This window comes from Centropristis striata, chromosome 24 (genome assembly GCF_030273125.1).
Source record: "Centropristis striata isolate RG_2023a ecotype Rhode Island chromosome 24, C.striata_1.0, whole genome shotgun sequence".
NCBI classification, from domain to species: Eukaryota; Metazoa; Chordata; class Actinopteri; order Perciformes; family Serranidae; genus Centropristis; species Centropristis striata.
This window is the reverse complement of record NC_081540.1, coordinates 1,154,168-1,177,692: the sequence shown is the minus strand read 5'-3', so window position 1 is coordinate 1,177,692 and position 23,525 is coordinate 1,154,168. Positions and strand designations below refer to the sequence as shown.

General features: G+C 33.7%; 1 protein-coding gene across 1 annotated transcript; it reads right to left on the bottom strand.

Moving 5' to 3' along the window:
- Positions 1-9,819: 9,819 nt before the first annotated feature.
- On the bottom strand, positions 9,820-21,643 carry LOC131963168 (cysteine/serine-rich nuclear protein 3-like). Its single transcript, XM_059328321.1, has 5 exons — positions 21,479-21,643; positions 16,175-16,345; positions 14,422-14,678; positions 13,081-13,377; positions 9,820-10,845 (listed from the first exon to the last, which is right to left on the bottom strand). The coding sequence occupies exons 2-5, from the start codon at positions 16,320-16,322 to the stop codon at positions 9,820-9,822; spliced, it is 1,728 nt and encodes a 575-aa protein (XP_059184304.1). The 5' UTR covers positions 16,323-16,345; positions 21,479-21,643.
- Between the last annotated feature and the right edge of the window lie 1,882 nt (positions 21,644-23,525).

Genomic DNA, 23,525 nt, shown 5'->3' with positions numbered 1-23,525 from the left:
TGACAGGTTTGCAGTGCACCCTGTACTTAACCAAGCATTCGTCTATGAATGCAAGTGTAGAGTGAATTGTGTGTTCTTAGTTTATGTGGAGAATGTCTCTATGTCTAAAAAATCTGCTTCACTCTTCTGGGCTGAGCCCCGGATGTGTCAAAATCCTAGAGACGCCCCTGCAAATGACCCAAAAAGATGTGAAATGACTATAAAAAAGACTTAAAATAACCCCCAAAAATACGTAAATTGACTAAAAAAACTAATTAAAATGACCAAAAACTATTTAAAATGACTAAAAAACACTTAAAATAACCAAATAAATATGTAAAGTGACTAAAAAAGACATAAAAAGACTAAAAAGAAATTAAAATGACCAAAAAAGACATAAAACGTCAAAAAAATGACTTAAAATAACCAAAAAAATTACTAAAAAAACAAAATAAAATTTCAAATGACCCAAAAAGATGTGAAATGACTAATAAAAATACTTAAAATAACCCCAAAAATACGTAAATTGACTAAAAAAACTAAGTAAAATGACCAAAAAATATTTAAAATGACCAAAAAACCTGTCAAGTGATTAAAAAAGACCAAATAAAATTCAAAATGACGCAAAAAAGATGTAAAATGACTAAAAAACCCCACTTAAAATAACTAAAAAAAACCTGTAAAGTGACTAAAAAAGACTTAAAAAAAAACAAAAAACATAAAATGACAAAAAAATATTTAAAATGACTGAAAAACACTTAAAATAACCAAATAAATATGTAAAGTGACTAAAAAAGACATAAAAAGACTAACAAGAAATTAAAATGACCAAAAAAGACATAAAACGTAAAAAAAAAACGACTTAAAATAACCAAATAAATGTAAAGAGACTAAAAAACTACGTCAAATGACCCAAAAATATTTAAATGACTAAAAAACACTTAAAATAACCAAAAAACCTGTCAAGTTATTAAAAAAGACCAAATAAAATTTAAAATGATGCAAAAAGATGTAAAATGACTAAAAAAAAACACTTAAAATAACTAAAAAACCTGTAAAGTCACTTTTTTAAAAAAGCCTGCTGCTTGGTCCCAGCTGATTCAGATCTGAGCTCGTTATGAACTTGTTATGAACTCGTTATGACCTCGTTATGAACTCCTGGTGATTATAAACAGCTGAGAGAATCTTTAAACCTTCAGGATGAAGATTAATGGAAAACTCTCAACTAGAAGACTGGAAAATGTGAGTAAAAGGCAAAAAAAACTCAAAATGAACCAAAAACTGATGCTGTTTAGCTTTAATAAGCAGACATATTTACTGTTAATCAATATATATATATTTATGTTTATTATAAGCATTAATGTGCTCTAATTAATAAATGCTCTGACAGAAAAAAGCCATATGAACCTTTTAAATCGTCTAAACAGACAATTAAAGGACAAATATTATAATAATCACACGATATTAAACATTTTATACAAATAAGTATGTTTAATAATAAGATTATATATTAGATTAATGTTCATACTTTTAAAATTGAGGATCAAGAATCCAGAATCCAGAATCCAGATGAGGAGGTCAGAGTTCAAGGTCGGACTACAAGATGACATCATGTGTTTTCTCTCAGGGTTTATACAGGAGGAGGAGCAGGAGGAGGACAGACAGGTACAGGGAGCAGGAGGAGCAGGAGAAGGAGCAGAGACAGGTACAGGGAGCAGGAGAAGGAGTAGAGACAGGTACAGGGAGCAGGAGAAGGAGCAGAGACAGGTACAGGGAGCAGGAGAAGGAGCAGAGACAGGTACAGGGAGCAGGAGAAGGAGTAGAGACAGGTACAGGGAGCAGGAGAAGGAGCAGAGACAGGTACAGGGAGCAGGAGAAGGAGCAGAGACAGGTACAGGGAGCAGGAGAAGGAGCAGAGACAGGTACAGGGAGCAGGAGAAGGAGCAGAGACAGGTACAGGGAGCAGGAGAAGGAGCAGAGACAGGTACAGGGAGCAGGAGAAGGAGTAGAGACAGGTACAGGGAGCAGGAGGAGGAGTAGAGACAGGTACAGGGAGCAGGAGGAGCAGGAGAAGGAGCAGGAGGACCATGAGGAATACAGACAGGTATACAGGGAGCAGGAGCAGCAGGAGTATCAGGAGGAGGAGGTGAGGAGCTGAGCCCCCCCCCCCCCCTGTAGACGCTGTGCTGCTCCTGCCTCTCCTCCTCTCCTCCTGTTGCCTGGCAACCAGATCCAGCTCCCTGTCTGAGGCTGATCAGCATCAGGAGACGCACACCTTCCTCCTCCTCCTCCTCCTCATCAAATGAAGAGCAGGGAGCGCTCCCAGGCCTCCTGCTGCTGCTGCTCCTGCTCCTCCTCCTGCTGCTGCTCCTCCTGCTGCTCCTCCTGCTCCCTGTGTGTCTTTGAGTCCAGCAGCTCTGAGATGATTCAACATGTTTCTGGACTCTAACAGACTCTGACTCAGCACCTCCTCCTGCTGCTCCTACTGGGAGCACTGGGAGGACTGGTGACTCAGCAGCTCCCTCTACAGGCTGCTATGGTTCATACTGGGAGGACTGGTTAGACTGGTTAGACTGGTTAGACTGGTTAGAGTGGTTAGAGTGGTTAGAGTGTTATAGTGGGGCAGCAGGGTGACTCAGCACTTTGATCATCAGCAGCTGCAGGTGATGAAATGACTATAAAGGACCATAAACAATGTAAAATGACTTAAAAGATATGTAAAATGACTAAAAACACCGTAAAATAATACAAAAAATATATGTAAAATGACAAAAAACAACATAAAATAACACAAAAATATAAGTGAAATAAAAAACAATGTAAAATGATCAAAATAAATATGTAAAATGACAAAAAAAAGTGACAATAAAACACTTTAAATGACAAAAATCAACGTAAAATGATTTTAGAAAATGTGTAAAATGATTTTAAAAAATATGTAAAATGATAAAAACAACGTAAAATGACTAAAGAATGTGTAAAATGATTAAGAAAACACTTTAAATGACCAAAAAACAATGTAAAATGACTAAAAAAAACTATGTAAAATGACAAAAAAAACAATATAAAATGACAAAAAACATTTTAAATGACAAAAAAGACACTTTAAATGACAAAAAAAAAATGTAAAATGACTAAAAAAACACTTTAAATGTCTAAAAAAATATATAAAATGACAAAAAACGAAGTAAAATGACAAAAAACCATTTTAAATGACCAAAAAACAAAGTAATATGAATAAAAAACAAAGTAAAATGACAAAAAACACTTTTAATGACTAAAAAAAATATAAAATGACAAAAAACAAAGTAAAATGACAAAAAAACATTTTAAATGACCAAAAAACAATGTAAAATGATAATAACAACCTAAAATGACGAAAGAATGTGTAAAATGATTAAGAAACCACTTTAAATGACTAAAAAAACTATGTAAAATGACAAAAAACACCTTAAATGACTAAAAATATATATAAAATGACAATAAACTAAGTAAAATGACAAAAAATCTATCTTATATATATATATATATATATATATATATAACTAATGCTGGTTCTCTGAAAGAGGACAGATGTTCCAGATGTTCTGTAATAAAAGTCACAGATTGTTCTGATGAAACATATAATCACCATATTTAGTGACGTCATATAAACGCTCTGCTGGGTTTATAAAGGCTGCAGCGCCCTCTGCTGGTGGAAACTAGGAACTGCAGCTCACACATTAAATCACAGAAACACTTTGATGGATGATAAAAAGGTTTTAATCACATTAATGTAAATGTAAAAACAACATGTTTCTGTTTTGGCAACAAGGAGAGACAAAAATAATCACTGTGGGATTGTTTACACGCTGTAAAATGATCATTAATACGCTGTTTCTAGGCAGATTATAGCAAGTAGAATTGTGTTATGATTTAATTTTACTGTATGTTTTTGTTATTCTATCGTGGGATATTTATTGGCAGATATATTAGCACAATTATATAACTAAATAATTATATTAACACTATTTCCTCCTGTGAGATTAAACAATAATGATGCTAAATACTAGTAACTATGAGTTAAATACTAATTAATTTACTAAGTAGAGTAGATTCTGCAGGAAACGACAATATTTCTGCAGGAATTGTTCATAAAACATGAGGCTGGTGCTAGAGGGGAAAGTTTTTGATATTATTATGATATTAAATCTGACAAACATTTGTTTTTTTCCACAATAGAGTCATGTTTCTGTCTTTTTAGTTAGTTTGTATATGTAAAAAAATATTTAAATATGTAAAAATAATTAAAAGATATGTAAAATGAAAAAAATCATAAAATGATTTTTTTTAAAATATATAGAAAACAACGTAAAATGATCCAAAAAATGTAAAATTATAAAAAATATATGTAAAATGACAAAAAAACAACGTAAAATGATAAAAAAAAGTAAAATGAAATGAATGTAAATTGATTAAAAAAAAAACATAGAATGATCAAAAAATGTCAAATGATGTAAAATGATAAATATAAAAATATGTAAAATGAAAAAAAAATTGAAAATCATCCAAAAATATGTAAAATGACAAAAAAACTGTGAAAAATGATTTAAAAAATATGTAAAATGACAGAAAAAAACAACGTAAAATGACAAAAAAACAGCATAAAATGATTTTAAAAAATAAAATGAAAAAAAGTAAAATTATCCAAAAAAATGTAAATTGACAAAAAAACTATGAAAAATGATTAAAAAATATGTAAAATGACAAAAAGAACAGGGAAAAATGATTTAAAAAATATGTAAAATGACAGAAAAACCCAACATAAAATAATTTTAAAAAAATAAAATAAAAAAAGTAAAATTATCCCCCAAAAAATGTAAATTGACAAAAAAAAAAAAAAAAACGAAAAATTATTAAAAAATATGTAAAATGACAAAAAAAAACCCATATTAAAATGACAAAAAAACAACAACAACATAAAATGATTTTTTTTTAAATGTGGTCAGAAATTCTGCACTTGAGTTTGTTTCTGGTGAATTATAAAAAGTCCTTTCACCTGATCTATAAACCACCAATAATCTCTCTCCTTTTGAATCACTTTTCTCTCTCCTGAGAGTATTTTCTGCCTTTCCTGTTTGCTAAAAGCCGGTAATGTTGGGTGGTGATTCAGAGCTGCTGCTGAGGTAAAAACCTCCTGGAGGACTTCTGGATTTGTGTCTTTGTTGTAAGTTTTGAGTCATTTGGTGAGTCACTGAGAGGAAACATGGAGCGAGTGACGCTGGATGAACCAGTGACTCACCAACAACAACAACCTGCATCATTATCTTTCATCTGCGTCCGTTTCTGCTCACCTTTCTGCACACTGAGCTCAACATTCAGCCTGTTGACGTATGAAATATTCACTACTGGTCAAAAGTTTTACAACACACCAACTTTTCCAGAATTTAATTGAAAATGATGCAGTTTAATGTCTCAGTGTACTCTGAAATTAATGCACATTTGCAACATTTAAAATTCTTGATTGAGCATGATAGTGTTTTGAAAGTAAAAAAAAGATTCAAAATCATATTTTATGTTGGACTAAAGGACTAAAAAAAGACACAAAATGACAAAAAAAAACACAAAATGACAAAAAAATGACACCAAAAGACACAAAATGACTAAAAAATGACACAAAATGACAAAAAAAGACACCAAAAGACACAAAATGACAAAAAAAGACACAAAATGACAAAACAAGACACCAAAAGACACTAAATGACTAAGAAAAAACACAAAATGACAAAAAAATGACACCAAAAGACACAAAATGACTAAAAAATGATACAAAATGACAAAAAAAGACACTAAAAGACACAAAATGACAAAAAAAGACACAAAATGACAAAACAAGACACCAAAAGACACTAAATGACTAAGAAAAGACACAAAATGACCAAAAAAAGACACAAAATGACAAAAAAAGATACCAAAAGACACAAAATGACTAAAAAAAGACACAAAATGACAAAAAAAGACACCAAAAGACACAAAATGACTAAAAAAATACACAAAATGACAAATAAAGACACCAAAAGACACAAAATGACTAAAAAAGACACAAAATGACCAAAAAAAGACACAAAATGACCAAAAAAAGACACAAAATGACTTACAAAGACATGAAAAGAATTCAAAAATGGACAAAATAGCCCAAGACTCCATAGAGTTAAGTTGTTAACCCATTTCCTTTTCCCTGAAAAAGGCCTACTTGTATAATTCTGAAATGTACATTATTTTCCAGTTTTGGTTAAGCTTACCTTTTTTTATTTACCTCTGGCAGTTCACCACTTACCTTTGGACCCTTTCAAGCTGTTCATTTGACTTGAACTGCTTGAATTTCAATAAAAAACTGGAAAAATTGGGGTGTTCTAAAACTTTTGACCGGTAGTGTACATGTGCTGCACATTTACAGGAACATCTCAAAAAAATAGAATATCATGAAAAAGTTTTCATATTTTTTGTCAGTTATTTCAGAAAGTGAAACTCATACATTATATAGATTCATTACACATAGAGTGAAATATTTCAAGCCTGTTTGTCTCGAAAACACAAAACTCTCAGAAAATTAGAATATTGTGGAGGAGGAGGAGGAGGAGGAGGAGGAGGAGGAGCAGGAGGGTTTTCTGAGACACTGATTTTTGTGTTTTCATCATATAAATATTTCACTCTATATGTAATGAATCTATATATAAAATATAAGTAAAATAAAAAACAATGTGAAATGATCAAAATAAATATGTAAAATGACAAAAAAAATATGTAAAGTGACAATAAAACACTTTAAATGACAAAAATCAACGTAAAATGATTTTTAAAAATGTGTAAAATGATTTTAAAAAATATGTAAAATGATAAAAACAACGTAAAATGACTAAAGAATGTGTAAAATGATTAAGAAAACACTTTAAATTACCAAAAAACAATGTAAAATGACTAAAAAACATTTTAAATGACTAAAAAAATATATAAAATGACAAAAAACAATGTAAAATGACTAAAAAAACAATATAAAATGACTAAAAAAACACTTTAAATGACAAAAAATATATAAAATGACAAAACAACATTTTAAATGACCAAAAAACAATGTAAAATGACAAAAAACAACATCTATCTATCTATCTGTCTGTCTGTCTGTCTATCTATCTATAATTCTTCTGAATAAATCTTTTTCTAAGGAACGGATTATATATATAAATATATAGAAAACAACGTAAAATGATCCAAAAAAATGTAAAATTATAAAAAAAAAATATGTAAAATGACTAAAAAAACAATGTAAAATTATTTTTTTAAATGTAAAATGACAAAAAACAACGTAAAATGTAAAAACAATAAAATGACAAACAAACTATGTAAATTGATAAAAAAAAACATTAAATGATCAAAAAATGTCAAATGACCAAAAAAACTACGTAAATGTAAAATGTAAAAAAAAATTGAAAATCATCCAAAAATATGTAAAATGACAAAAAAAAACTGTGAAAAATCATTAAAAAAATATGTAAAATGACAGAAAAAAACTATGTAAAATGACAAAAAAAAACAACATTAAATGATTTAAAAAAATAAAATGAAAAAAAGTAAAATTATCCCAAAAAAATGTAAATTGACAAAAAAAAACCACGAAAAATGATAAAAAAATTATTGTGATTCAGTTCAGTGAGAAGAGCGAATGAGAGAGAATAAAAAACAGTAAAACAGACACAAAAGATGATTAAAAAACTCTTTACAGAGTGATAATTATTACAGACTGTGTGTTTATAATATTTCTAGCTGCTTTTAACAGACAGACGGGAGCTTCATCGTGAATGAAAAGTGTTTTATGTGTTTCCAGTGACATCGTTTATCATTTTACAGCTTTAAAAACATGGAAGTAAAGTGAACAACATGCGATACTGACAGAATCAGGCATCAAGACGATTAATTAGCAGCAACAATGAGACCAACACCAGCAGAAACAACAGAGAGAGAGAGAGAGAGAGAGAGAGAGAAAATGACCACAAAAGATGTATAATGACAAATAAAAAGACACAAATTGAACAAAAAAGATACAAAATGTCCAAAAAAGGCATATAATGACCAAAAAAAGACACAAATTGAACAAAAAAGATGTATAATGATCAAAAAAGACACAAAATGACAAATGAAAGACACAAATTGACCCAAAAAAGATACAAAATGATAAAAAAAAGAGGTAAAATGACCAATAAAGACACAAAATTATCAAAAAAGATGTATAATAACCAAAAAAGACATATAATAACAACTAAAAAGACACAAAATGAACAAAAAAAGGGTATAATGACAAAAAAAGACACAAATTGACCCAAAAAAGATGTATAATGACAAACAAAAAGACACAAATTGACCCAAAAGAGATAAAAAAATGACAAAAAAAACATAAAATGACCAAAAAAAGACACAAAATTATCAAAAAAGATGTATAATAACCAAAAAAGACATATAATAACAAATAAAAGACACAAAATGAACCCAAAAAAAGGGTATAATGGCAAAAAAAGACACAAATTGACCCAAAAAAAGATACAAAATGATCAAAAAAAGACGTAAAATGAGAGAGAGAGAGAGAGAGAGAGAGAGAGAGAGAGAGCTCCTCTGAACCAGGAGGTTTTGTCATAGGAGCCTATAGGAGCAGTAGAACATGCTGATGATCAGATAAATGATCTTATTACACACAGAAACACTGTTTAATCACCTGATTACAGGCGGAGAAGAAGAAGAAGAATAAATTAAATCACCTTGTTTTCAGCTTTCTCTGTCAAAATATGTGACTTTGTCCCTTTGAAGTGCACTTATCAAGAAGAAATCTAACTGATGCACTGCTAAAAAAAAAGGTGTTTAGTCTAAAAACCAGATAAAACAGTAAATCTGAGGGGAATTATCTTCCTTATCTTCCTCACTTGACAAGAATTCTTAAATTAAAATTATTAAATCTAGAAATAAGCATGTTGAACGCTTGTTTTAAGAGTTAATTTAATCATTGTGTGTCTTTTTTGGTAATTTTTACATCCATTTTTGGTAATTTTGTGTCTTTTTTGGTAATTTTTTACATCTATTATTGGTAATTTTGTGTCTTTTTTTGGTAATTTCACGTCTTTTTTGTTCATTTTGTGTCTTTTTAATGGTCATATGTCTTTTTTTGTCAATTTGTGACTTTTTTTGTCAATTTGTGTCTTTTTAGTGGTCATTTTTACATGTATTTTTGGTAATTTTGTGTCTTTTTTGATCATTTTGTGTCTTTTAAATGGTCATTATATGTGTTTTGTGGTCATTTTGTGTCTGTTTTTGTCAATTTGTGTCTTTTTAGTGGTCATTTTTACTTCTATTGTTGGTAATTTTGTGTCTTTTGATCATTTTGTGTCCAAATTGTTAATTTTGTGTCTTTTTAATGGTCATTTTTACATATATTTTTGGTCATTTTGTGTCTGTTTTTGTCAATTTGTGTCTTTTTAGTGGTCATTTTTACTTCCATTGTTGGTAATTTTGTGTCTTTTGATCATTTTGTGTCCAAATTGTTAATTTTGTGTTATTTTAATGATCGTTTTTACATATATTTTGGGTAATTTTGTGTCTGTTTTTGTCAATTTGTGGGTTTTTTTTGCAATTTTGTTTCTTTTTAGTTGTTGTCTCTTCTTTGGAAGAGTACAACATGCTTATTTCTAGATTTAACAATCTTAATTCAAGAAATCTTGTCAAGGTAAATTCAGATTTACTTTTTATTTCATCTTGTTTTTTTCATCCTTTTTATTTGCAGTGTGGTTGAAGGTCACATTCTTGACTTGCAGATATCCACTAAACCGTCTCTGAAACGTCCATCGTGTCTCTGATTGGCTCTGATTGGGTCTTCACCTCCTCCTCCTTCACCTCCTCCTCCTCGTCCTCCTCAGTCTGTGAGTCCTGGAGGAGGTCTGGATTGTTGTGGAGGTCCGTGCAGAGCTGCAGCTCCCCGGCTGCACCAGCGGGGGCAGTGTTCCCCTCACGGGGGTCCACATGTGAGAGAGTCTGGGGGAAGTGCTGGTGCAGTTTGGGGTTTATCTCGGACTCCAGCGCGGTTTCCACGGTGGGCAGCGTGACGGTTTCTCCCGGGAACGAATCGGATCGCTCCGGGTGGAACGGGCTGTGGAACGGGTTCCCCAGGCTCAGGCTGGAGTAGCTCAGCACCGAGGGGAGGGGCACCGAGTAGGGCGGGGGGCCCGAGCACTCCCACTCTTCCTCCTCCTCATCCTCCTCCTCTTCCTCCTCATCCTCCTCGTCTTCCTCTTCTTCTTCTTCTTCGTCGTCCTGTGTGTCTAAGCTGTGTGTGCTGCAGTCTGACAGCCCGCTGCACACGCTGCTGCCGTCCTCGTCCTCCTCGTACGCCTCATCATCATCATCCTCCTCATCCTCATCCTCCTCTTCATCATCATCATCATCATGTGAGTCCATGTCCTCTGTGCTCTGTGTGAGGTGCATGATGGGAATGTGTGGCGGCGGCGGCGGCGGCGGCGTGCCACTCATCAGAGGAAACTGCAGGTTCGGCTGCTGCTGCTGCTGCTGCTGCTGCTGGACCAAGGAGGAGGAAGAGGAGTCGCCATGGTAACCGTTGCCGTTGGTTACGAGCTGCTGCTGCTGCTGCTGCTGCTCTGGCTGCTGCTGCTGGTGATGATGATGAGGATGATGAGGATGGTGCTGCTGCTCGTCTCGGCTCTTCTCCAGCTCCAGCTTCATGATGGTGTGCAGGAAGTGCGTGCGGACTCGGACCGGGTTGAACTCCAGGCGACCCGTGTTGTTGCTGCAGCCGTCTTTGGTGCAGCCGCACGGGAACGACATGCGGTCCACCTGCAGGAAGGACGGAGGGAAAAAAAACACACATGACCTGTGGCGTGCACACAAGCTGTCAGAGCTGCAGGAACACACACCTTAAAGGCTCCTGGGGAGATTTTTAGGTAGTTTTTGTGTAGTTTTTGTATGTTTTTCCACTTTTTCAACAAGCCCAAATAGCATTAGTACAATTTTTTACATGATTTTTTCCATTCTATGTACAGAAGAATAAAAAAATAGACAAAATTGACCAAAAAGGGACACAAAATGACCACAAAAGACGTATAATGACAAATAAAAAGACACAAAATGAACAAAAAAGGCATATAATGACCAAAAAAAGACCCAAATTGACCAAAAAAGATACAAAATGTCCAAAAAAGACAGATAATGATCAAAAAAGACACAAAATGACCAATAAAAGACACAAATTGACTAAAAAATACATAAAATGACAAAAAAAAGACACAAATTGACCCAAGAAAGATACAAAATGATAAAAAAAGGTAAAATGACCTATAAAGACACAAAATTATAAAAAAAGATGTATAATAACCAAAAAGACGTATAATAACAAATAAAAAAACACAAAATGAACCAAAAAAAAGGGTATAATGGCAAAAAAAGACACAAATTGACCCAAAAAGATACAAAATGATCAAAAAAAAAGATGTAAAATGACCAAAAAAGACACAAAATTGTCAAAAAAAGATGTATAATGGCAAAAAAAGACGTATAATGACCAATAAAAAGACACAAAATGAAGGAAAAAGGTGTATAATGACCAAAAGAGACACAAATTGACCAAAAAAAGACAAAATGACCAGTAAAAGATACAAATTGACCAAAAAATATCTATAATGTCAAATAAAAAGACACAAAATGACCAATAAAAGACACAAATTGACCAAAAAATACGTATAATGACAAATTAAAAAGACAAAATGAACAAAAAAGATGTATAATGACCAATAAAAAGTCACAAAATTAATAAAAAAAGACACAACATGATCAAAAAAATATGCATAATGACCAATAAAAAGACACAATTGATAATGATTTTGGTTATAATGAAGAAAACCATGTTAAATGTCTAGATATCAGCTCTTAAATTAAACTGTTATCAGATATTTTTGTTGTTATCATTATATTTGTCCAAACAAATGAACCTTCAGTTGTACCAGACATTAAAATTAACAAGAAAGTGAAGAAAACAAGGTTTTCTAATTCTTTTTCCATGACTATATATATATATATATATATATATATATATATATATTTATATTTATATATATATATATATATATATATACACACTACCTGTCAAAAGTTTTAGAACACCCCAATTTTTCCAGTTTTTTATTGAAATTCAAGCAGTTCAAGTCAAATGAACAGCTTGAAAGGGTCCAAAGGTAAGTGGTGAACTGCCAGAGGTAAATAAAAAAAGGTAAGCTTAACCAAAACTGAAAAATAATGTACATTTCAGAATTATACAAGTAGGCCTTTTTCAGGGAACAAGAAATGGGTTAACAACTTAACTCTATGGAGTCTTGGGCTATTTTGTCCATTTTTGAATTCTTTTCATGTCTTTGTAAGTCATTTTGTGTCTTTTTTTAGCCATTTTGTGTCTTTTTTTAGCCATTTTGTGTCTTTTTTTGGTCATTTTGTGCCTTTTTTTAGTCATTTTGTGTCTTTTGGTGTCTTTTTTTTTGGTCATTTTGTGTCTTTTGGTGTCTTTTTTTTGGTCATTTTGTGTCTTTTTTTAGTCATTTTGCATCTTTTGGTGTCTTTTTTGGTCAGTCTGTGTCTTTTTTTGGTCATTTTGTGTCTTTTTTTTAGTCATTTTGTGTCTTTTGGTGTCTTTTTTTGTCATTTTGTGTCTTTTTTTGGTCATTTTGTGTCTTTTTTTGGTCATTTTGTGTCTTTTTTTAGTCATTTTGTGTCTTTTGGTGTCTTTTTTTGGTCATTTTGTGTCTTTTTTTAGTCCTTTAGTCCAACATAAAATGTGATTTTGAATCTTTTTTTTACTTTCAAAACACTATCATGCTCAATCAAGAATTTTAAATGTTGCAAATGACATTAAACTGCATAATTTTCAATTAAATTCTGGAAAAGTTGATGTGTTCTAAAACTTTTGACCAGTAGTGTATATACATATATATATATATATATATAGTGATGAAGTAGTAGTTGAGATAGAAACATGAACACCACTGGAGTATTATAGACGGGCCTCACCACGGTTCCATTTACCTGGCACTTAATGCCGGCCAGGCTGCAGGCACAGGTCTCGGGGTGGCAGATCCCCCGGCAGCGGCAGCCACACTCCTCCCGGGACATCCGCAGCGCTCGCAGCTCGTGCTTCTCGTCCACGTCGATGCGCCGGACGCCCGAGGCTCGGAGCAGGGTGCGGCGCCTCCTGGTGGTCAGAGGCTGCAGGAAGAAGTAGTCGTCCACCTCCGTGTTGTCCACGTCCAGGTCGTCTTCTGAGATGTCGTCCAGCGTCAGAGAGTCGGCCTCCACGGACGAGACGGTGCCGTTCTTAGTCAGCTGCAGGACAGAAAAAGCAAGTTAAATTAAGACTGGAACACAAATGCACGCCTACACAGAAACTGAGACCCTCAGGAGAAACATTTGGCTGCAAACTATGAGAAATATCCTCATATCTGATAACCATTTTTATATCGTAGTAGTTTTTGACCAAAAAAAAGACACAAAATGACCAAAAAAAGACGTATATTGACCAAACAAGACACCAAATGACCAATAAAAGACACAAATTGACCAAAAAAGACACAAAATGACCAAAAAATATGTATAATGACAAATAAAAAGACACAAAAAGAACAAAAAAGGTGTATAATGACCAAAAAAGACATGTAATGACTGATAAAAAGACACAAAATGCCCAAAAAAACCGAATAATGACTAAAAAAAGACACAAAATTACCAAAAAAAGACGTATAATGACCAAACAAGACACCAAATGACCAATAAAAGACACAAATCAAACAAAAAATATGTATAATTACAAATAAAATTACACAAAATGAACAAAAAAGGCATATAATGACCAAAAAAGACATGTAATGACTGATAAAAAGACACAAAATGCCCAAAAAAGACGAATAATGACTAAAAAAAGACACAAAATTACCAAAAACAGACGTATAATGACCAAACAAGACACCAAATGACCAATAAAAGACACAAATTGACCAAAAAAGACACAAAATGACCAAAAAATATGTATAATGACAAATAAAAAGACACAAAATGAACAAAAAAGGCGTATAATGATCAAAAAAGACATATAATGACTGATAATAAGACACAAAATGGCCAAAAAAGACGAATAATGACCAAAAAAATACACAAAATTACCAAAAAAAGACACAAATTGACCAAAAAATACGTATAATGTTAAATAAAAAGACACAAAATGAACAAAAAAGACGTTTAAGGACCAAAAAAAGACACAAATTAATTAATAATTAGAGGAGACGAAACATTTGGCTGCAAACTATGAAAAATATCCTCATTTATAACCATTTTAATATCTGAAAATATGCTTTATCGAGTCGTTCCACTGACTTTGAGCTTGATGGAGTTGAGTTTCTCCTCTTTGAGATGATCCCTCAACATGTTCCGGTGGCTCCGTTTCTGCTCCATGGCGAACTCCCGGAGCGTGAAGCGCCTCACGCCACTGTGGCGTGGCGACATCCCCAGGGTGCTGCCGCCCTGCGTGGGCACGCTGGTGAAGCCCTGCCGCCGGTTGAAGTAGTACACCGTCACGCTCTCAAAGTGCACGTTGCGGCCCCGAAGTCGCTTCGATTGCTGCTGGAGATTAGCTGAGATCGAGATCGAGAAGTCAGAGTTTAGTTTTTGGAAAGACATGACAAGAATTAGGTGATATTAGGGGTCTTTTTTTTTGTAATATAAAGCTATTTAGACAAGTACAGTGGTCCTGAAGTACATCCTTGGGGGACACCACAGGTCGGACAATAGCAGAAACATTACGGGTCTTTTTTTTGGCTACGTAAAGCTGTGTGTCATCAGCATAGAGTTGGACTTTTCTGCAAAATCTCCATAATATGTGACTCGTGGCAACATTTAGACAAGAAGTGTGGTCCCAAAGTACATCCCTGAGGGACACCAAAGGTCAGACAATAACAGAAACATTACGGGTCTTTTTTTTGGCTATATAAAGCTGTGTTATCAGCATAGAGTTGGACTTTTCTGCAAAATCTCCATAATATGTGACTCGTGGCAACATTTAGACAAAAACAGTGGTCCCAAAGTTTATCCCTGGGGGACACCACAGGTCAGACAATAACAGAAACATTACGGGTATTTTTTGGTAATATAGCGCTGTATGTCATCAGCATAGAGTTGGACTTTTTTTTACAAAATATCCATAATATGTGACTCGGTGGCAACATTTAGACAAAAACAGTGGTCCCAAAGTACATCCCTGAGGGACACCAAAGGTCAGACAATAACAGAAACATTACGGGTCTTTTTTCGTAATATAAATCTGTGTGTCATCAGCATAGAGTTGGACTTTTATGCTTAATCTCCATGATATGTGACTTAGTGGCAACATTTAGACAAAAACAGTGGTCCCAAAGTTTATCCCTGGGGGACACCACAGGTCAGACAATAACAGTAACATTACAGGTCATTTTTGGTAATATGTATCGGTAATATGTGTCGTCAGTATAGAGTTGGACTTTTATGTGAAATCTCCATAATACGTGACAACATTTAGACAAGAACAGTGGTCCCACAGTACATCCCTGGGGGACACCAGGTCAGACAATGACAACAGAGCAGGGACAACACGAGTTAAGAGCTCATTTTCTTGGTGCCAACCCCTTTTTTCTGTCACTCTAATAAAATTTAATCGAAGGCATAGAGGTGGTGAATAAAGTTGAGCAGCACCAGAATCAGAAAACCATTTTTGTCTATAATAACGGCAGTAAGGGTACAATAAAACAAGAAAAAGAAAAAGTCTTATATTGTTTTTTAATATGGCAAGAGATAAATATGAGTCGCTCTTTATTTTTGCTATTTATTGTGCAAAACAGCAATTTGTTGGTGCATATTAGTATCAAGTGCCGATACAGAAAATCCCCAAATGATCCCGAGAAACATCATGTTTCCTGACCTACAGTTTTTGCACATTCTGTTTCTATTTTAGTCGTCGAATTTCTGACAGTTTTTCCATCTCAACATGCTCATTATTAAGATACTTCTTGCATAATCCCTTTCACTGTGCTTCCCCTGATACCAGAACTCAGTATATGAAGCTGCTGACAGCAGCAGGATGGTGATGTGATCTTACAGTCCAGCAGGCCGGAGGGCACCGGGTGGTTGAGGCTGTCGCTGCTGTTGCCGCTGTCGCTGCAGGAAACATCATCGTCGGACCCCTGCAGGGACAGGTAAGGGGGCGGGCCCTCCTCAAGCTTCCTCTTCAGGATCCCACTCATCATGAGGCTCCTCCCACAGGCCGCACCTGCACAAACGACAACATTACTACTAATAATAACAACAAGAATGGTTTATTCTGCTCCATGTGAAGCTATCACAGGTTTAATTTTGCTCTTGAATACCATTTTTCTTCTCCTAAAAACCCTAAAGTACATGAAAAACTAAAATTTACTGCACATAAACAGCTTATTCTGTCTTCTGTGATTTAATTCAGAATATTCCACTCAACCTTAGTCCTTCTGAATGGCCATGAATAGATTTTAAATAATCATAATTTATTATCAATTGTGGAGCATCAAAGTTAAACCCATGTCACTTGTTTTATTGTGGTTTTAGTCTTTTAACCCTTTGATGCACGACATGGGTCTAAAGTGACCCGACTGAGTTTTTATTTTCTATATCTTTGCAATAAATTATTTTCATCATTCAGTATTGCAGGTTTTCCTCAATTAGTTTGTTTTTGATAATCATACATCCTAATTTTATGTTTTCCTTTATTCATTTTTAAATAGTGTCACTAACATTGGTCAAAAATGACCCATATCCATTTTTTTAGCTAAGTAGCTTGTTAAGCTAACTACTAAGCTAACTTCTTGGCTAAGTAGTTAGCTAAGTAGCTTGCTAACCTAACTACTCAGCTAACTTCTTTGATGCACAACATTGGTCTAATAGCTTGCTAACCTAACTACTTAGCTAATTTCTTGGCTAAGTAGTTAGCTAAGTAGCTTGCTAACCGAACTACTTAACTAACTTCTTGGTTAAGTAGATAGCTAAGTAGCTTGCTAACCGAACTACTTAGCTAATTTCTTGGCTAAGTAGTTAGCTAAGTAGCTTGCTAACCAAACTACTTAGCTAATTTTTTGGCTAAGTAGTTAGCTAAGTAGCTTGCTAATCTAACTACTTAGCTAATTTCTTGGCTAAGTAGTTAGCTAAGTAGCTTGCTAACCTAACTACTTAGCTAATTTCTTGGCCAAGTAGTTAGCTAAGTAGCTTGCTAACCTAACTACTAAGCTAACTTCTTGGCTAAGTAGTTAGCTAAGTAGCTTGCTAACCGAACTACTTAGCTAATTTCTTGGCTAAGTAGTTAGCTAAGTAGCTTGCTAACCTAACTACCTAATTAACTTCTTGGTTAACTAGTTAGCTAAGTAGCTTGCTAACCAAACTACTTAGCTAATTTCTTGGCTAAGTAGTTAGCTAAGTAGCTTGCTAGCCTAACTACTTAGCTAACTTCTTGGTTCAAGTAGTTAGCTAAGTAGCTTGCTAACCTAACTACTTAGCTAATTTCTTGGCTAAGTACTTAGCTAAGTAGCTTGCTAACCTAACTACTTAGCTAATTTCTTGGCTAAGTACTTAGCTAAGTAGCTTGCTAACCTAACTACTTAGCTAATTTCTTGGCTAAGTAGTTAGCTAAGTAGCTTGCTAACCTAACTACTTAACTAACTTCTTGGCTTAGTAGCTTGCTAAACTAAGTATTTAGCTTAGCAAGCTACTTAGCCAAGTAGTTAGCTATGTAACAATACAAAAACACTTTTTTCTTTATAAAGTATGAGGGGCAAAATGGAAATAATGATCTGTTGTTATCAAAAACAAGATATGTAAAGAATACTTGGAATATTCAATCATAAAATAAGTTGATATCAAAAGATAGAGCACAGAAACACTCAGATGAATGAATGAATGAGGGTCATTTTAGACCATGTTGTGCTTTAGAAGGAGTTAAAATATGTATTATAATATAATCAAAGGGTTAATTAAGCTCAGGGACGTGATTAATTCCTGAAAATGTTTGAGACTGAACAGACTCCTTCATGCTCGAGACAGTCTGACTCGACTGGATTACCAATGTGCCCCATTTATTTTTCCTTCTGCCCATTTCATCGATTCCAGCGGCTGACCAGCTCCGAGCACCGAGCTGCTTCTCAATTATGCAGAATTAAACACAAACCTTTTTACTCAACTGGCAGAGCATTAACACAGAGCAAGCAGCTAAAAGGAGGTTCATTATTAGATTTTTATATACTTGGATAACTGTGTTTTCACTGTTGTGTACAGAATGTCAAACAATAAGCAATATTTCAAACGTAGTACTCAATTACAGTCATGGAAAAATGATTAGAGCCTTTTTATTCCATTTCTTGTTCATTTTAATGTCTGGTTCAACTGAAGGTTCATTTGTTTGGACAAATATAATGATAACAACAAAAATAGTTTATAATAGTTTAATTTAAGAGCTGATATCTATACATTTAACATGGTTTTATTGATAATCTAGAAATAAGCATGTTGAACACTTAAAATAATAAATTAAAGCTTCCAGCAGCGATGAACTGGCCCGAGCAGAGTGACCTGATGATTATTTGTTTGTGTCTTTTTTTGGTGATTTTTTTAAATCTTCTTGTGTCTTTTTGTGATTTTACGTATTTTGCTTCTTTTTTGGTCTTTTTGTGTCTTTTTTGTGTCTTTTCGTGTCTTTTTTGGGGCTTTTTTGGGGCTTTTCGTGTCTTTTTTGTGTCTTTTTTTTGTTTTTTTGTGTCTTTTTTGTGTCTTTTTGTGTCTTTTTTGTGTCTTTTTTTGCGTCTTTTTTTGTTTTTTTGTCTTCTTTGTGTCTTTTGTGTCTTTTTACATCTTCTTTTGGTCACAAAATTAAAGCTGCCAGCAGCGATGAACTGGCCCGAGCAGAGTGACCTGATGATTATTTGTTTGTGTCTTTTTTTGGTGATTTTTTAAAAATCTTCTTATGTCTTTTTGTGATTTTACGTATTTTGTGTCTTTTTTGTGTCTTTTTTGGGGCTTTTTGTGTCTTTTTTGTGTCTTTTTTTGTTTTTTTTGTGTGTCTTTTTTGTGTCTTTTTTGGTCTTTTGTGTCTTTTTACATATTCTTTTGGTCACAAAATTAAAGCTGCAAGCAGCGATGAACTGGTCCGAGCAGAGTGCAGAGATTTAGAAGTGTTACTTAATTTATCTTGTTTTAAGAGTTAATTCATTATTTTAAGTGTTCAACATGCTTATTTCTAGATTTAATAATCTTAATTTAATAAATCTTGTCAAGTTAATTATCTGTCCATGCAGCAAGATAATTTCCCTCAGATTTACTGTTTGATCTGGTTTTAAAACACCTTTTTTACAGTTTATTCCAATTCTTGTGATCAGTAAGTTTCCTCCTGCTCTGATAACGAGGAGTCTCTGTTGATTCTTAAATCTGAAATGTAGAAAGTATTGGTTGAGTCCGTCTGCAGCAGAGCAGAAAGCTTTTGGCCGAGCTCTCTCCTCTCTCAGGCTTTGTCTCCTTCCTGAAACACAATTATCCCCCTGAGCCACGTCCTCTACTGCCTTATTCTCATTTTTATCAGCTTCTTTTTTTATTTATTTATTCTCCTCATTAGTTCCCCTGTCTCTTTACTCTGCACTTCACTCAAAACAGTAAATCTGAGGGAAATGATCCTGCTGCATGGACAGATAATTCACCTTGACAAGATTTATTAAATTAAGATTATTAAATCTAGAAATAAGCATGTCTACAGATGCATTTAGAAGGCTTATAATAAGCCAAAAAGGCTGGTTTTAAGATCAGTTTATTTAAAAAGTAACTTTTTACAGCCCCCAAATAAGTGAAAATACTAAACATAAGCATAAAATAAGCCTAAAATGCTGGTTTTAAAATGAGAGTACTACATTTTTTTTTACTTTTTACAACCTCAAAATAGGTGAAATACACTAAATATAAATATATATATATATATATATTTAGAGAAAAAATACTCAGTATTAGTGAAGAATGAAGCATGTTGAACACTTAAAATAAGAAATTAACTCTATTATCTAACACTTCTAAATCTATTTTTTTTTATCTTGGTAAGAAACAAATAATAATAATAATTGCAGCTTTAATTTATCTTGTTTTAAGAGTTAATTTCTTATTTTAAGCGTTCAACATGCTTATTTCTAGATTTAATAATCTTAATTTAAGAAATCTCTTGGTTTTATTCTGGTTTTAAGTGGTTTTATTCTGGTTTTGACTGATTTTATTCTGGTTTTAAATGGTTTTATTCTGGTTCTATGTGGGGTTTCTTGTGGTTTTATTCTGGTTTATGTGGTTTTATTCGTGTTTTAAGAGTTAATTTCTTATTTTAAGCATTCAACATGTTTATTTCGAGATTTAATAATCTTAATTTAAGAAATCTCTTGGTTATATTCTGGTTTTAAATGGTTTTACTCTGATTTTAAGTGGTTTTATGTGGTTTTATTCTGGTTTTATGTGGTTTTATTCTGGTTTTATGTGGTTTTATTCTGGTTTTATTCTGGTTTTATGTGGTTTTATTCTAGTTTTATGTGGTTTTATTCTGGTTTTAAGTGGTTTTAAGTCGTTTTATTGTGGTTTTATTATGGTTTTAAGTCGTTTTATTGTGGTTTTATGTGGTTTTATGTGGTTTTATTATGGTTTTAAGTGGTTTTATTGTGGTTTTATTGTGGTTTTACTCTGTTTTTTTGTGATTTTATTCTGGTTTTAAGTGGTTTTATGTGGTTTTATTCTGGTTTTCAATGGTTTACTCTGGTTTTAAGTGGTTTTACTCTGTTTTTTTGTGATTTTATTCTGGTTTTATCTGGTTTTATGTGGTTTTATTCTGGTATTATGTGGTTTTATGGTTTTATTCAGTTTTTTAGTGGTTTTATTCTGGTTTTATGTGGTTTTATTCTTGTTTTAAGAGTTAATTTCTTATTTTAAGCATTCAACATGCTTATTTCTAGATTTAAGAAATCTTGTCAGGTGAAATAATCTGTCCATGCAGCAAGATCATTCCCCTCAGATTCAGTGTTGCAGCTTTTTTTATTTGAATTCAGGAGAGCTGCCTTTCCCATCCATGCCTCTTTAACCTGCACATCCGTGGTCAAGCCCTCCTAACCGGCACCATTTAGAGCACCAAACCTGCACACACACACACACACACTCATGCATAAGCCTGCTCACGTGTCTGCATGCATGCGCAGCCTCCCACTCCCTCCTTATGTCCACATCCCAAACACTAACAGGGGAATTCTCTCTGGCAATCAGCATCATCATCCTGTGACGCGCTTTAAATCTCCGTGTGTGTCCTGCTGCATGCATGTGTGTGTGTGTCTGTCTCTGTGTGTGTGTGTGTGTGTGTTTGACCGTCACTGACCTGTTTCCTCGGCTCTCCTTTGGTTTCCAGGAAGTCCTCGGCTGTCTCCTCTGCATCACACAGTGTTCACCAGCAGCAGCAGCCAAACATCCCCATGTGTCGTGATGATGCAGCGAGCACTGCCATGATGCCTGCTCTCTCTCTCTCTCTCTTTCTCTCTTTCTCTCTCTCGCTCTATCTTTTTCTCTCGCTCTATCCTTCCTTCCTTCCTTCCAGCAGCCTCTGGCACTATTGTGCAGCCCTGAACACCTCAGCCTCTGTCACTATCTGATACTACTCCCTCTGCAGCCTCATCTCTCTCTGTCTGATTCTCTCCTCATCTGCACACCCCCTTCCCTTCCCTTTCCTTTCCTTTCTCTCTCGCTCTCTCTCTCTCTCTCTCTCTCTCTCTCTCTCTCTCTCTCTCTCTCTCCTCACAAAGACTTGTTAGCTCGATGCTGCTGCCGGCTGGAGCGCTGGAGCTTGACTGAGGTGAAGCAAACCCTCCGAGATCACAGAGAGAAAAGGGGGGTAGTGTGGGTGGGTGGATGTGGGGGTGGGAAGCTCTGTGTGTGAATGAAATACCTCTTTTACAACAGTCTTCGGGAGAATTATTTCCACACAAAAAAAGCAACATCTACCACAGTTGCAACAAAGAGAAATAGTCTTTATGTCGTATTTTGCTTTTTTTTTGGTCATTGGATGTCTTTTTGTGTGTTTTTTTGTGTCTTTTTTGGGATTTTTACATCTTCTTTTGGTCACAAAATGACCAAAAAAGACAAAGAGATAAATTAATTAAAAGAGATTAATTTATTTTGCTTCTTTTTTGGTAATTGTATGTCTTTTTGTGTCTTTTTTTTCTTTTTTGTGTCTTTTTTGTATTATTGTGTCTTTTTAGTGTCTATTTGAGTCTTTTTGTGTCTTTTTTGTCTTTTCTTGGTATTTTTGTGTCTTTTTTTGGTCTTTTTGTGTCTTTTTTGTTTTTTTGTGTCTTTTTTTGGTCTTTTTGTGTCTTTTTTTGGTCTTTTTTGTGTCTTTTTTTGTCTTTTTACATCTTCTTTTGGTCACAAAATGACAAAAAATGTACAAAAGAAATAAATTAATTAAAAGAGATTAATTTATTTTGCTTATTTTTTGGTAATTGTCTTTTTAGTGTCTATTTGAGTCTTTTTGTGTCTTTTTTGTCTTTTTTTGTGTCTTTTTTGTCTTTTTTGTGTCTTTTTGTGTCTTTTTTTGGTCTTTTTGTGTCTTTTTATGGTCTTTTGTGTCTTTTTTGGTCTTTTTGTGTCTTCTTTTGGTCTTTTTTGTGTCCAAATGTACAAAATGTACAAAAGAGATAAATAAACAAAATGTACAAAAGAGATAAATTAAAGCTGCCAGCAGCTTTGAACTGACCCGAGCAGAGTGACCTGAGAATTATTTGAAATACCTCTTTACCACAGTCTTCTTAGAATTATTCCCACCAAAAAAGCAACATCTCCCACAGTTGAAACAAAGAAAAATAGTCTTTTTTGCACATTTATTACTTTGCAGGGTATTTATAATGCTAATTGAATGCTTTTTTGCTTTGTTATGAGCTTTCCTTTAGTTGCCGTGAAGCTAATTTGAAATTTAAATAGACAGCAGAGACAAACAGATCAGAGGAAACGGACACAATGACTCAAAAATATTAAAAAATTATAATATTCTGAATGTTATAAAGGTCACTATGCAGGACATTCATCCAAACACATCTATGACAAAAGACACAGACACCTTAATTAAATTTTAATTAATTTAATTTTTCAGGCTGATGATCATAAAAGCACACAGCCATTCAACCTGTTTTAACTAAATTAAAAAGGAAATTGCAGCATCTACTAAAAAAGAGTCATGGGAAATAATTATTAGACCACTTCTTTTCTTCAGTGTCTTGTTCATTTTAATGGCTAAAACTAAAGGTTAATTTGTTTGGGCAAATATAATGATAACTGCAAAAATAGCTGATTAGAATTTGATTTAAAAGACATAAATTGACACAAAATGACCAAAAAAAGACAAATAATGAGCAAAAAAGTGACAAAATGAC

Bases quoted from the DNA above. Each gene is read 5' to 3' on its own strand.
- LOC131963168 (XM_059328321.1), bottom strand. From the start codon at position 16,322: ATGATGAGTGGGATCCTGAAGAGGAAGCTTGAGGAGGGCCCGCCCCCT. The intron at 14,679-16,174 runs GTAAGATCACAT...TCTCGATCTCAG, and splicing joins GCCCTCCGGCCTGCTGGACT to CTAATCTCCAGCAGCAATCG. The intron at 13,378-14,421 runs GTCAGTGGAACG...TCTGTCCTGCAG, and splicing joins TCAACTCCATCAAGCTCAAA to CTGACTAAGAACGGCACCGT.